The sequence below is a fragment of the Trichomycterus rosablanca genome, chromosome 20 (genome assembly GCF_030014385.1).
Source record: "Trichomycterus rosablanca isolate fTriRos1 chromosome 20, fTriRos1.hap1, whole genome shotgun sequence".
In the NCBI taxonomy this organism is placed as follows: Eukaryota; Metazoa; Chordata; class Actinopteri; order Siluriformes; family Trichomycteridae; genus Trichomycterus; species Trichomycterus rosablanca.
The window spans coordinates 25,757,198-25,773,341 of record NC_086007.1 but is presented as its reverse complement, the minus strand read 5'-3'; the positions used below and the strand labels follow the sequence as shown (position 1 = coordinate 25,773,341).

The following is a 16,144-nucleotide window of genomic DNA, read 5'->3' as shown; positions in this document are numbered from 1 at the left end:
TTGGTGAACTGATGCAACCCTCCTGTTTTTATCAGGGCTTGGGACCGGCACTAAGAGTGCACTGACATAAGCACCCCCCCTCCCCCAATGGCTAGGCTGTTTCATGCCACCCAACCTCAGACATTAGCCAAACGTGCCTGTACAGACACCCGACCGGTTGATAAAAACGCTGAGACAGTATAGATGCAAAAAAGGAGAAAAGTTCAAGATGCCGCGACATGAAGGGCTGCAACGTGCAGGTGCGTGTAAACAAAGTAATTAAATCCTTCAACAATAAGGACTGTTCTACTCGGTGCATACAATAACTTATGACATTTTTGGTATAATGTGCAAAAAGCTTATTTAATGTGCGGTTGTGTTACCAGCCGAGATTCTGTCACTGGCTAAAATCAAAATAGGCTAAATCATGTTTATTTTATTTTTATGTTTTACGAGGTGAGATGGAACCAGAGTTTGCAGCAAACCCCCCAACACACACACACACACACACACACAAACAAATGAAATGCATGAGTCGACTGAATATGGAAATAAAGATTTTATTAAAACAATAACACAAATGTGTAAACATAAATATTTACTGAAATGACATCACAGAATTCATGAATGAATAAGAAACAAATGTAACATAAACAGGACATAAATACACACACACACACACACACACACATGAAATGCATAAGTCTGAATATTAAAACAAAAATTTTATTAACACAATAACATAAAATGTACTGAAGTAAGAACCTTGAACAAATGTAAAATAAATAAGACGTGAATACACACACACACACACACTTCTCTAATACCCGTTTAAATACACAGGTAATTTCAATAATCACTTTCTTGGCTTGAGGCCCTTTTATTAATAAAAGGTCACATTTACTTGAGTCTGATTCCATCAAGGCACCAGATCTGATGGCATCTGATTATCGGACGCTACTGAATTTCAAGCAAAAGTCTCAGACTTTTGTGGTTGTGTGTGTCAGCTGTGTTGTATTGTCTCCATCATTAGCTCTGCAGTCTCTGGACTCTGCTGTTTGGTGTTGTGTGTGTGTTTTGCAGTCTGATTGTGCTCTGTGTGATTTGTTGTCGCGTGTACAGATGTGCGGACGGGCAGCTGCAGCCGCAGTCTTTTCCAGAAGTGAGACGTGAGCGGGGTGGACTTCTCTCCCTCCCAGCGCACCACCGCCAGGGCGATGCGAGCCCGCTGCAGCTCTTTCACACACGTGTGCGTTTTACTCGTGTGCTTTGTCGTGTCTTTGTTACCCGATTTGAACTGGATCAGGACCAGCTTTACGCTGGCCCCATGAAGCATAGCGGCTACACCCGCCCGGAACTCCAGGAGAGCCTGGCCATCCCGAAAAGCACTGCATGCACTGAGTATTACCAGCAAGCGCCGACTACGACTCACGAACTGCAAAGTCTCCTCGGTTACAGCTACACAAATGCACACACATATTATACACACGCTCAGTTCATATAGTGTAAGTGTGTGTGTGTGTCGGATGTGTGTGTGTGTACTTACTTCCTCCAGGTAGGCTGTCCCTGTCGAATATACACACTGTGTACCCGAACTCCGACTCCAGCACGTGCCTTAGCGTTGTCATGACGAACTCCTCCTCCTCAGTGTTGCGAGCGTAAGAAATATACACATCGTACTCCTTATCATCTGCACACACACACACAATCAAACAAATCACTTCATTAATATTCTAAAGTGAACTGATCATGGTTATCCAAAGCATCTTGAAGCTCCAGCACACAATCATAGGGCCCAAGAGTAATGGTAATTTGGCATTGGCGCTTTATTCTGGTCAGGGCTGCAGTGGGTGCGGCGTTCCCAGGGGAAACACTGGGCACAAGGAAGAAAGGGCGCCAATCCACTGCATGTCTGCCACTCAGATGAACCCAATCATGTCTGTGTAGACACCCAGATGGCTGATAGCACAGCTGATATTAAAGCCCTGATCTCAGCAGTGGTGGGCTAACATAATAAACCACTGCACCTTAGACACAAGATGTGTGTGTGTGTGTGTGTGTGTGTGTGTGTGTTACCTGTGTCTCTTTCGTCCGTGCCGAACCAGGAGCGGTACAGCAGGTGCACCTCCAGCCAAAAAACACGATACAACACAAAGAGCAGCAACGCAAGGGCGAGAGTCACGCCCAGTCCACAGCCAAGCTCTACAGAGGGAATGTACACTGCACACACACACACACACACACACTGTTAGTGGCACAAAAAAAACAAAACCTCATTTCACTTTTACTTTTTAACTTGTCATAAATATGTCTGATTGCCCAAACAGGCTTAGAATTGAGGAGCTTTTTGAGAGCATTTGTGGTGTCAGACACTCAGATTAGACTACAAGACCTAGATTGTAATTCATGTGGTTGAGTTCAGGGTCTATGTGCAGGTCACACCAAACCCGTCAATCCTCATATACTGTATTGTTACATGTTGCTATTATTTTGTCCCACCCCACCCTGACCTTGTTTATTAAAGCTAAGCATTCACACCCCTCCCCTGTTTGGCATAAATGATAACTGATGTATTTTACTTGCTGTTTGCCACAAGGCCACTACATGCATGAGTTCGTTTACCCTCCTCCGTCAGTGTGATGGCTCTGCTGGCGATCCCCTGGCTGTTGTGGACGTAGCAGCGAAACTCTTTGCTCAGATCGTCTGCGTTAAACTGAGACACATTCAGAACTCTCTCCACGGTAAGATCATCGTGATAATTCAACAGCACCCTGCACACAAAGCAAGATTTTATATACTGGTTGCACACACACACATTTACAGGGTGGCACGGTGGCTTGGTGGGTAGCACTGCCAGGTGCAGCGGTCTGAGTCCTTTCTGTGTGGAGTTTGCATGTTCTCCCCATGTCTGCAGGGGTTTCCTCCGGGAGCTCCGGTTTCCTCCCACAGTCCAAAGTCAAGTGAGGTGAAGTGTGTGATTTTAAATAGATTTTTAATGCTTGGACATGCCTGACTGCTGTGTTCTTTATGCCATGATGCCCAGTTTGGCTCAACGAACAGATCTAGAAAGATTGAGGGCTGTGCCAAGCTTCTTTCATTTCAAAATTAAGCATTGCATGTAAATATGAGGTGGATATATGCACTGTAGGTATACGTAAGTATATGTAAAAACAAACACAAGTTAAGAGGTGCTCGGGTGTGTGTGAGTGTGTGCGCACCTAAATGCAGGTGAGGTGTATCGGGAGTCGGACAGCTCCTCCAGCGTCTTGTTGTTGATGCTCCACCACACTTGTCCTTGCTCGTCGTCGAGGTACGGCAGAAAGGCCCGACAGACAAAATCTGCCTTCTTGCCTGCAGAGTTGCCATGGAAACACATCACTTCACACGTCACACTTTGCATCACCACACGGACCGAATTTAACATTTAATCTCTTATTAGCGTTTTAAAATCTGTCGACAATTAAACAGCCTGTCTCTGAGGTCTATCGGTATGGTAGAGACTGTCTACAGAACACATTCATATGTTAAATACAGTATGCAAGACTTTCTTCCATCAGAAAACTTAGTGTAAAACTAAACTCACCAACTGTGACTGTGTTGGTCTCACCAACTGCAGGATTCAGAATCTTAGGCTGTTTGGGTCCTTTACTGGCTACACACACACACACACACACACACAAATGAACTACAATACCAATGTTACAAGTGTTTAAAAGCATTATGTTCAGTTGTAGTCAAAGTTTGACAAGTAAATGACATACAGGTCTCGGTATTGTAATGATATCTGCAACCCCAGTTCACAGAACCTTCCACAGGGCTTTCTAAAAATCTCAGGGTCAAAAAATACACACAGCAACTTAATTAATGACCACAGCTGGACTTTTCTGCGCCCATACAAACAGGGCTAGTTTGACCGCATCTATTGCGAGGTAGGTGGAACAGTGGTCTCTTGGTAAGATTGGAAACAAAACCCAAATTCAGAATTGTGAGACGGAATTCAAGAGGCACCAATACACGACACACTGTCCACTAGCAAGCAAGCTTGACACTGCCATGTTCTTTGTCCACGTCGGGTTCAAAGGTGCCTATTTGGAAACTGGAGATTTAAAAGTATGCCACTCTGTGATTTGGGATGCTGGATAAGGTAAGTAGCTCGAGATTCTGAAATCAGATTCTCTCGAACAGATAAGATGATTATTATCAGATTCTTTGCACTATCTGATTGTTTTGTGCATTTAAAGGCTCCTTTCTTATTTGCATTCGCTTAAGGAGCTGAGCACGTCACGTAAACGGTCCCTTTGGGCTCGTACGCCGGTTGCATAAATAACACCCGGGGTTTTCACACAGAATGCAAGTGAACTGTGCGTGTAATTGAAAGCAGAAAGCTTTAGATCCAGAGCCTCGTGTCTGAGAGCGCTGGGTGTTGTAAGCGTAGCCTTAACCATATTAAATTTACACTTTTATCCAAAGCGACTCACAGTTATGAATGTATACAATGCAAACAGCTGAGGGTTAAGAGCCTTGTTTAAAATCACAACAGTGGTAGTTTGACAATATTAGGGATTAAACCAGCAACCTTCTGATCACTAGTCTAGTACCTTAACCTCTGAGCTACTGTTTCCAAACTTCTTCGCAGCTTATTACAATTTAACAAATTTCACTGTGCATTGTTGTGTTATTCTCGTGTGTGTGTGTGTGTGTGTGTGAGTGTGTGTCATACACACGGCTTTGACGTTGATGCCGTGCGAGTAGTGGAACGTGTGTCCGTTGCTCTGGTAGTGGACGACGCACGTGTACAAGCCGGCGTACATGGTCAGCATCTGATAGATCACCACCTCATCGCCATGCACTTCCATCATATAGCTGTTAATAATGTTGCTCCTACATTCCTATAAACACACACACACACGTGTAAGATTCTCTCATGATTCATAACAGAGACCCCACTCAAACACACACACTCACTCACTCACGTAGTACCAGGTGACATTGTAAGTGTTGCTGGGTAGGTGCTGCAGGTTGGGACAGCGGAGTGTGTAGTTGCTCTGGATGGGGACGGAGATCTTGTGTTGCAGGGTGTCGTTGCACAGACTGTTGGGGGGGAACACCTCCAACCTCACGCTGATCTTCACACACGACGTCATGTTCCTACACACACACACACACATACACAATTACTACAGAGGTTAGTGGTATATGAACTACCTGAGCATTTTCTAAAGTTATGGTAGGTGTGGCGCAGTGGAATAATCCGCAGAGATTCTGGGCACCCCCTAGCAGACACAACTGGACAATGCCTGCAGCAGACAAAACTGGCTTCCAGTCTGCTGGATGGGAAAGACCTGACCAAGGTGAGGGGTAATCAACACTGTTTAAGGACCTTGGTTGCCTGTACAGAAAGTAGATGAGCGCAGAGACCGGGGTGTGGCCCTCCGTATGCGAAGCCGACCTGAAAGGTATCTACATGTATCTGTATCTATATTAAGCTGCATTTTCCTCACTGTTTCACTTTTAAACTTGTGTTATAGCTCAGGGTTTTGAGAAATTGTGAGAATCAGCTTTTCCCAAAGTCTAAAATGCTTATCGTTAAAAATAAAGCTTAACGTGGTTTAATGTACAAAAAAAATTAGACAGCAGCACTAAACTTCTCTTCATTATTACCGCTCATAAGTTCTCTACTAATTAAACTCCTTGCTCGTAGTTCTAGTACAAGAAGTCACATTAAGCTTTGTTCACGTTAAGCGTTGTTTGTATGGCCTGAGCAGCTTTTACTGCATCATATCAAACAGTTCGTCTCATCGGAGGAGCTTTGAAAAGGTCAGCGGCAAACAAAAAGTGAAAACAAAAGCCGTTTTGTCGCTTCTCATGTGAACGCGCCCTCACTGTCTTTATATCCGGCGTGAACGTACCTCAACATGCAGATGTACATTCCGCTGTCCTGCATGCTGGCTAGCTGGATCCACAGCGCACCTCTGTATTTGAGAACCGTGCGCAGGCTCAGGTCAACCGGCTCCTCCGGCTCGTGGTCAGACGTGTGTGAGCGTGTGTGTCGATACCAAAAGAGCATGTGTCCAGAGCTCTGGATCTGAGAGTAGTTATAGAGCTTCGGGTGTGAGAAGAGAGGGCAGTGTATTCTCCCCGCCTCGCCCTCGTACACTCGCACCGTTTCCTTCACGTGCACGCCCCAGTCAACACAGTGAGGGTCTGAAAACAAACACAAACATCATTTATTCGTTTTATATCCACCACTTTATCCCGGTCACATTCACACCCTCCAACCTTTCCTCCCTCCCTGTGCTGGGATGTCAGGGAGGTTTTACAAACTGAATCGCTTTATAACAGGTTTATTTACCATTCAAATACAATTCTACTGAATCCTGATTTAGGTGAAGACTCACACCTGAGCAGGCTGTGGGTGATGACCAATGGGAACAGAGGGTTCAGTCTGAGCGATAACCAACAGAAAATCAATAACACACTTTTATCCCTGACTCTGACATTAATTCACACGCACGCACACACACACACACACACACACACCTGCTCCTAATCAATATTCACTAACTGAGCTATAAAATATATGATATACAGTTAAACCTAATGAAGTCCGAGTCAATTATAGCCGCATAAACATTTTAATAACTCTTCATCTTCATAGCTTTAACAGATCCACAGAAAAGGAGCGAGAGAGAGCAGAAGAGAGAGGGAGAGGGGAAGAGTGAGGGAGAATTCCAGAAAATGTTGAGACAGCACGTGAGTTAAATGAAAACAGACAAAAAACATTTAATATTTTCTATGACTTATTACCTTAATTATATTTATATAATGTACAAAGGTAAACAAAAGCAAAATATAACACTAGGAAGATTGAAAATTTTAAACAGGTAATCCTAAACATGCCTTATTAGGATTTTCTATTTTTATATATATTTATTTATTTTGTATTTTACCCCTTTTTCTCCCACTTTTTTAGCGCATCCAATTTCTGCCCGTCAATCATCCTCTCACTAATGCTGGTCCCTGCTCCTGATTGAGGAGGACGAGGCTGCTCCACGCCCCCTCCGACACGTGCACAGCAATCGAACATCTTATCACCTACACTTGAGTGCAGTGCAGGACAGCGCTGTGTACGGAAGGCCACACCCTCTACCGCACTCCTTCCCCATCTCCGTGCAGGCGCCACCAACCAGCCAGCAGAGGTCGTAATCGCACTAGTCTGAGAGAGAGACCCCATCCGGCTTAGTCCCGCCCCTATCTGAACAACAGGCCAATCGTTGTTCATGTAGCCACTCAGCCTCAGCCGGCAAGGCAGAGCTGAGATTCGATACGATGTATTCGAGATCTCAGCTCTGGTGAACAGCGTGTGTTTTACCGCTGTGCCACCTGAGCAGTTTTATTTAGGATTTTAACCTCAAGTTCGTTTCGTGTTTATGTGCCTGTTAAAATTCGTTTATTTCATTATTATTATTTTTTTCTGCGACCCATTTTTTGGCTTGTGACCCACCTAAGGGTCAGAGTGGATTGTTAGCAGCATCACAGTCAAATGCCCGGATGTTTCATGGTATGGGGGAGTACTTGTGCCATAGCAGGGGTAACAATGACTAAAACATGGTAATAACATGGTAGTGTGTGTGGTTCTGAGTATGCGGTATGAGTGTATCAGGTTTATCAGGGGTATCAGCAGTTTATACCGGATACACTCATCCCAGAACAGTCGGTGGGTGGGGGGGGAGGGGGCAAATTATACACAGCAATATATCTACAGTCTACAGTCAGTAGCTGTATACCCACAATGTTCATCTGTATGGTAGATGTAGGTTATAAAGTAATCAATGAATGTACATATACAGACCTGATAAGTGTACCTAATAAAGTGGCCGGCGAGTGTGTGTAAAATGTGCATTCTGACACAATCAGATATAAAAATCAGGTCAATTAAAGGCATTTTGCTTTATGCTAATGCGGCCTGTACACTTACCGCCTGCTGGATCACACTGCGTATAAATCTGATTTACAATGCCGCATCAAGCCTGACGATACAGTATAACCCGGTCTGTATTAACACACACGCACACACGCACACACACACACACGCTACTTGGTTTGCTCCATTTACTTCAATTACCAGAGTTTCTGGGTGAATAAACCGCAGTGCCGTACCACACATCACATCCTGTCCTAAACCACGTCCTGTTTACTACATAGTGCCACACATGATAGCTTTACCTGAAGAGCCAGCGGTGATTAATCAGCACACCTATGAAACAGAACAAAGACTGCAACGAATAATCTTGTGTTCGTGTTAGGAACGACGGCGCTTTCGGCTTTCCTAAAGTTTTCCCGACACGGTGATACTCAAAAAAATCGCATTCTAGGCAGGTAGAGGTGTCGGAGCAATAACGTTTCACTGTGTCATTTCTGCCACTTATTTGAATCCACTCAGATTTATTTATTTTTTCTCCTTGATTTTACGCTGCGCATCAGCTCACAAACTTTGATCACTCGCTACTTGTTGACGTGTATTTTTGGACGTGGTATCATTAAACCCCTCGTCACTTCTCACGTTTGTTTTTGTGACTAACCGTAGTTTAGGAGACTGGATCTCTTGTAATCGGGAGTCTTTAAAGTCGGTGTGTATTTCACACTACACGACTGATCGGTGGTGATAGGGGGTTTCACACTACACCATCTATCACCAAATGGAATCGCAGGCGAGCTTATCTGGTCTCCCAAACTACGTTTTGTCACTGAAACAAATGTGAGAAGTGACGAGGGGTTTAATGATACCACGTCCAAAAACACACGTCAACAAGTAACGAGCGATCAAAGTTTGTGCGCTGATGAACAGCAGGGATTGCTCTATAGTGAGTTGGAGGTTAATAAATATTTTCTGCAATGCAGCGTGGGTGTTACGTTTTGTAGAGAACGATAAGGTCAGAAATACTGTATAACTGTGTGCTGATGTATTCTGATATAAACTATATTACGCCCCTGTCCCACTTTTTTACACTCCTCCCCTGCGTTTCCCCTCACACTGTATTGCGTTCTCATTGGCTGTTTGATATAGCACTCATTGCCTTTCGGGCAACTCAGATCCAGATATTTGACAGGCTAGATATCTTTGTTCAGTTGCTTGAATCGAGTTGTTAATAGTTCACACAAAGCGATTGAGAGCTGAGTTTCGATCACCGAGCGAACGCCGAGTTGCAAATCTAGACCAGTCGGTGAGCGAAGTGTAGTGTGAACAAGGCATAAAGCAAAGGTGAAGCACCTGAGGTGACAGTCGCACTTTGAAGGCCCAAAACATTATAGTTTCATACACTAGCATATTACTGACTTGCACTTTGTAAACAGATCAGGTTGTGATGCTTGGATTTTAAAAATATTGGTGGTAAATGCATGAAATAAATTACATAACACCCTATGACCACCAGCTCGGAATCACAGCGGTGTACATTGGTGTGGGAATAAAACCTGACCAAACCCCTTTCAGCACAACTAATCCCCTAACAGTAAGTGAAGGGACGATTGAGTCCCGAAATGAAAACCAGCTCTGAACAGAGCTCTTACCTAACTGGGTGGCGGGTGAGGTATCTAGCGGGGTGGAACGAACTGCCCACATCATGCGAAGGAAGAGGATCAGCATTCTGAAGAGAGGGAGAAAAGAGTGGGTATCGGCTTTAGAGCAGCGAGGTTTAAAGAGCGAGGGGGGATGATTTAATATGGGTGAGAGATAGGGCCGCGTGTGTGTGTGTGTGTGTGTGTGTGTGTGTGTGTGTGTAATTGACAGACAGTAATGGAGGATCCAATGAAGGGACAAGAGCGATGCACCCACAGTATTAACACAGAAACATCCATCACTAAGCCTAAAATGTCTACACACACACACACACACAGTGTAGATGGTAGGAATGAGCATGGAGGGATAGAGGAGTAGGAATGGGTGTGATGAAGGGTGTGAGGATGAAGGGGAAGTGAGGAAATATGAATATTGGGGTGTGAGGTTAAAGTAAAGACGAAAATGAAGCGACTTCAGATGCATTAAAGGGCGCCGACATGATGTGTGAGCGACAAAAGGAGTGGAATTAAACTCAAACTCAAACGTAGCTTTATTGGCATGAAAAAATATATACATTTAAAAAAAACAGTGCAAGTATTAACCACAATTAAATTAAAAAAAAACAGTGGTATCAATAATAGGAATAGATGGAATGGAAGGATGTAGGAAATGAGCTGGTAAGGGCAGTGAGGACACAGAAGGTGGATGGGATGAATTGGGATCGTGAACAGACGGAGGAATGAGCGTCCTGGGGGGGGAGCAGTAAAAATGCCGAGCTTGAAGTTTTTACACACACACACACACACACACACACACTTTTCCTAATGGAGGTTTATTCAGGAAAATTAGATTACGCTAAGTGACACACACACACACACACACACACACACACACACACACACACACAGTAGATAAAGCCACCAGACCGGTGTACTTCACTTTCACTGCAATGCATCATGGGAGAACTGGAATACTAATTATGCTTATTACACTAACACTACAAGTACTATTCATTGATTCGGTTAAAAAGCACCCCCCCACACACACACACACACACACACCAAACACACACACACATACACACACAAAGAGAGATTAATTGGATAAGGTAGGATGATCGATGAGCTGGTGGTTACACACAAACACACAATTTCCTGCACAGATAGCTGCTGGGGGCCAGAGTCTAAGCAGGGCCGAAAATATCTCGAGGACCGGGACCCGAGTGTTTACGGGTGGCGTCAGACCCTGATTAAAATGAATAAGATGAATAACCTTCAGCATCTAGTCTGCTCTCATGCATAAACGTTGAAGTTCTTTCACTGGATGTGATGGATCATCTCCAAACCTTTAAGGTATAATAAATGTTCTACAGGAAGACCAGTCCAAATTTGAACGATCTGGACAGCATGTTGTAAAAAAAACAGACATTTAAACATGACTGTGGTGGAAGAACAGCCACTCCGGGCGGTGGGGGTGTGCTGGCGCCTATCCCAGATTTTCAATGGGTGCAAGGCACACAGTAACACCCTGGACAGGGCGCCAGTCCAACGCAGGGCAGACACATATACACACACACACACACCCATTCACCTATAGGGCAATTCAGTGTCTCCAATTAACCTGACTGCACTTCTTTGGACTGTGGGAGGAAACCCACTTAGACACAGGGAGAACATGCAAACTCCACACAGAAAGGACCAAGATCAGCCCACCCGGGGATCAAACCCAGGACCTTCATGCTGTGAGGCGACAGTGCTACCCACCGAGCCACCGTGCCGCCCCGATCCGATCAAATGGAAGGTCAAAAAAGAAAGGAAGGTGAGGTTTTGGAGGGGTCTAGTCATGGTACAGACTTAAACTCAATTGAGATGCTGTAGTGAGACCTGAGAAGAGACGTTCATGCCCAAAACACTGGCATTTTGTCATAGAAAATTTTTTGTTGCAGTCTTTGCTGTTTAAGGTGGTGCACTCAGCTAAGGTAATATAGGTGTTGGACAACTTTGTTTCTTAAATGTATGTGTGTGTGTGTGCACACAGTTATAAATCATTATACAGTTCTGAATTATAAGCGTGGTCATCAGAGTCCCCACACAGTTTATACCTTGTTTGCCTCCCTCCATCCATCCACGTATATTTCATCCTATGTATTTTGTCCCAGCATTTTATTTATCGATCGGGTCTGAGTAGTCAGGCACTTCTGGTTACATCAGGTTAATATTAATCAGATCTAAAATATCAGTAAATAAACCTTAATAGCCCCGACTGCTATATCCATCCTTACACACAAAAGATACTTCAGACCTGTAAGAAAACCCTACTAACACTACTAAAAATAGTGGTAGCACTAAATGTAATAAACACTCCCCCAAACACACCTCCTGACACTAGATTTATAGACAGAACGAGAGCGTTTCCTACCTATGAGCGGTGCTGCACGGTGGACGAACAGGATGGAAAAGAGGGAGACACAAGGTGTGTACGGCCTGTACATCGGGCTGGTCTTAAAGCCCCTAATAGCCAGCCAATCAGATGGAAAATAGAAGGGAGAAGGGGGGTAAGAGGAGGGAGGACGCCCTCCCACACACTTGCAGTGGCAGCATGTGTTATAAATCCTCGTAACCATTAAAACAGATTGCTGTCGGATCAGACACGTTACGCACACGTCTACGACGCGAGGGTTCACGTACTTTTTAATGTCTGGGCTGTGAATGATAAATCAGTGTGTCTAATACACATTGGGAGGGGGGGGGGGGAGAATACCCAAAGAAAACTGATATGGACGCAGGAAAAATATGCAAAAGTCCCCACAGACATGGTAATTAGCCAATCAGTCAGTCCAGTCACGCTGCAGAAGCAAAACCCATAAAAGCGTGAAGACTCGGGGAAGGAGCGTCACATTAAACATCAGAAATGGGAAAAACGTGATCCGAGTGTGAGGCGGTGAGTGACCACTTTTTACAACCATTCCAAAGATCACAACAGGTTCCATTTCATTCCACCACTGATGGGATTCATTTTCATTTTCATACCAGGGTATAAAAATGTAAATGTCTTTGTGTGAACTCTTACTAGTCCAGCTCCTTAACCACTACTTGTAGCCTAATGGTTAAGGAACTGGACTGGTAATCGAAAGGTCGCTGGTTCAAGCCCCAATGCTGCCTTAAGCAAAACCATTAACCTTTAATTGCTTAGACAATATACTGTCATAGTACTGTACTGTCAATATGTAAATGTAAAAATCAGTTTCTGACATTGAAAGACCAGCCAGTTGTTGCAGCCAAGCTTCACGTAAAATATAAAGCGTAATGTGGATGAATGTACTAAAAGCACGACATAAAAACACTACATTTCTCACCGTTATTACTGGTTATAAGTGCTCTGTACTACCCAAATTCATCGGTCGTTGTTTTAGTACAACAAGCCACGTTACGCTTGATTTTTCACGTTAAGCGGTGTTCGTTCTGTCCGGGTCACTTTGACACGCCCACAGATGACGTCATGGTTCGCGCTGAAAAACGAAGTATTCTGTGGTGCCAGATTAGAACGCTAGTTCGCTGTCTGGAACCTCTTTTTTTTTTTTGGTGAAAACACGTGGAACCGGTTCAAAATCAAGTTCGCGAACCAGAACCGGAACCGTTCCGCGTCGGTGGAAAAGGTGTATCAGATGCCCTTTTTTTCACTATTCTGAGGTCTGACGTGAACATTACCTGAAGCTTTTTACCCGTGTATGTACGATTTTATGCATACGGACGTTTACGTGACAAAGCAGGTACGGCTATTGGTACGACCAATGAGAGCTCCATAACACTCTGGACATTACCAGCTTGTTTGTTGAAAGGTGGATCGTCCTGGTGCCAGGCTGTCCGCATGATGTTAAAGAGAAGAGGATTCATCCGACCAGTCCACCTTCCTCCATCACTTAGATGTCCTTTCTGATGAGTGTGTGTCGATTGTAGGTATTTCAGATGGTGGGCAGGTGTACGCTTGGGCACTGATGCCATGTGTGTTGTTAAATCTTGGCTGGCCAACAACCTGTCAGTGGTTTGTTGCTTGTCCCTCCTCGGACCACTGCCTGTAAGCACCCCTTCTGTTTTAACCCAGTCGCCTGGTCCTAACAATCCGGTCCTTATCAATGTCACTCAATGCTTAATGATATATATAATTCTTGAGTTCATACCATCAGCCCAACATCTGACAAGTCACTGACCATGACATGAACAACTGTTACGCAATAGGCATTACCATGCACATTTTTGGACAAGTGGTCCTAATGTATATGAATGTATATAAATATAAGGTGTATAACTTGTCTTGTTCTGTAGAATTAGGATTCATTAGGACTCATATAAATCATGTACATTAGATGATAGTTCATAAACCTGAAGTTTACACACACACACACGCAGCTCTCGGAGTTTGAGACTCTTACCTGACAGCACAGTTCATTCGGCTCCTCGGAGGTACCGATTCGGTTCTGGTTCGCATTTCTGAACGTCTTCAGAAGGGCTTCAGCTCAGCTCTCCTCTGCTCAACTCTGGATGAACGGAAACGTTGTGAAATCCGACGTGCGGTCAAGCTCCTCCCGTGGAAAACCCCGCACTGACTGAAACTACACATCCCACAGTCCCCTGCGCTTCAGCTTGCCTGCGTGACGCAGGCAAGCTGAGCGCAGAGGACTGTGGGATGTGTAGTTTCAGGTAGTCAGTTACCGTTAGCCATATACCTCGACGGGGACAAATTACAAAATAAATACGAACATCTAGTTAGTTCTTGCTTAGGAAGACCAGACAAAGAGCACAAATGTTTTAAAGAAAACAAGCTTTAAGCCTGTCAAAGTCAAGCTACACAAAAACTCGCTGAATGTTTCACTATTTGACTAAACCTTACAGTGAAAAAGACCCATCATGGGCCCCACTAAAGCTTAACACCAACAACTCACACTGTAGATGTTTTATTAACGTCATGTTTTACACTTTAGTTACATTAATGACTGGAAACGGTAGTTACTCATTACACAAGGTTATATGGAACACAGTCATGGACAATTTAGTGTCTCCAATTCACCTCATTTGCATGTCTTTGGACTGTGGGATGAAACCCATGCGGACACGGGGAGAACATGCAAACTCCACACAGAAAGGACCCGGGCCGCCCCACCTGGGGATTGAACCCAGGACCTTGAACCCAGGGGGACAGTGGTGGCCTAGTGGGTAGAGCATTGGACTATCAACCGGAAGATTAGCGGTTTAAATCCAGGCTCTGCTATGCAGCCACTGTTGGGTCCTTGAGCAAGGCCCTTAACCCTCTCTGCTCCAGAGGCGCCGTACGATGGCTGACCCTGCGCTCTGACCACAGCTTCCAAACAAGCTGGGATATGCGAAGAAAGAATTTCATTGTACTGTACACCTGTATATGTATATATGACAAATGAAGTATATCTTCTTCTTGCTGTGAGGCGACAGTGCTACCCACTGAGCCACCGTGCCGCCCCACGTTGCAGATGTAAACAACTGCATCTGTAAAAACTACAATAAGTCAAAATGGGACTTCTAGACATGTGATGACATATCAACATGCCCACACTGTCAGCAGTAATAAAGTAACTCACTTTGACTCAAAATGCGACCATTTTACCTTTGCCTATAACTCAGTCAATTGTCGAAATGTTGGTCGATTTTTAAAATTCTTTTAAACAAACGTTGATTTTAACTTGCAATTGCAAAAGGAGCTAAAATGTTGAATTTTGGAAGGACAGTTTCCTCTAGAATAGAATAGAATAGAATAGAATAGAATAGAATGCCTTTATTGTCATTGCACAGTGCACAACGAAATTTTTTGAGCATCTCCTTGACGGTACATGTATGTACACACAGACATATATATACACATGTATTTACAAAATAAACATATACACATCTAGATACAGAAATAAACGTGTGGTTTTAAGAACTTTCCAGAAAAGAAAAGAAGAAGAAGGTTATTGCACGGTCTCTATAAATTGCACATTATTTCCTAGGATGTAAAGTTTGATAGTTTAGTGTTTTTATGGCGGAGGGGTAAAAGCTTTTCAGGAGTCTGGAAGTACGGGCCTTGATACTCCCATAGCGCCTACCAGAGGGCAACAAGGAGAACAGGTTGCAACAAGGGTGAAATGAGTCCTTTATGATGTTTGTGGCCCGACGCAGGCATCGGGTTTTGTAAATGTTCTCTAGTGAAGGCAGCTCAGTGTTGATGGTTCTCTGAGCTGATTTGATTACCCTCTGAAGAGCCTTCTTGTCAGCCTCAGAGCAGCTGGCATACCACACCAGAATGCCATGGGTGAGTATGCTTTCCACCGTGCTGCGATAGAAGGACACCAGTAGCTGCTTGGACAGGTTGGCCTTTCTTAGTGTCCTTAAAAAGTAGAGCCGCTTCTGTGCTTTTTTCACTAGAGAGGTGGTGTTGGTGGTCCATGTGAGGTCCTGGGAGATGTGTGTGCCTAGGAATTTGAAATTAGACACTCTCTCTACTGTGTTTCCTCCGATGTCTAAGGGTGTAGGTTCCTCTCTCTGTCTCCTGAAGCTGATGACCATTTCTTTTGTTTTAGAGGTGTTGAGTGCCAGGTTG

The 16,144-nt window shown here is 44.2% G+C and overlaps 1 protein-coding gene across 2 annotated transcripts; it reads right to left on the bottom strand.

The window, feature by feature from the left end:
* Window positions 1-624: 624 nt before the first annotated feature.
* On the bottom strand, window positions 625-14,059 carry LOC134334719 (interleukin-1 receptor accessory protein). Of its 2 annotated transcripts, XM_063017153.1 has the most exons (11): window positions 13,968-14,059; window positions 9,550-9,626; window positions 5,889-6,183; window positions 4,953-5,127; window positions 4,700-4,868; window positions 3,563-3,631; window positions 3,198-3,330; window positions 2,602-2,750; window positions 2,056-2,199; window positions 1,526-1,669; window positions 625-1,437 (listed from the first exon to the last, which is right to left on the bottom strand). In XM_063017153.1, the coding sequence occupies exons 1-11, from the start codon at window positions 14,021-14,023 to the stop codon at window positions 983-985; spliced, it is 1,866 nt and encodes a 621-aa protein (XP_062873223.1). In that variant the 5' UTR covers window positions 14,024-14,059; the 3' UTR covers window positions 625-982. The 2 variants fall into 2 exon arrangements, with proteins under 2 accessions (XP_062873223.1, XP_062873224.1); XM_063017154.1 differs by lacking the exon at window positions 9,550-9,626 and having other exon boundaries at window positions 13,968-14,004.
* Window positions 14,060-16,144: the final 2,085 nt, after the last annotated feature.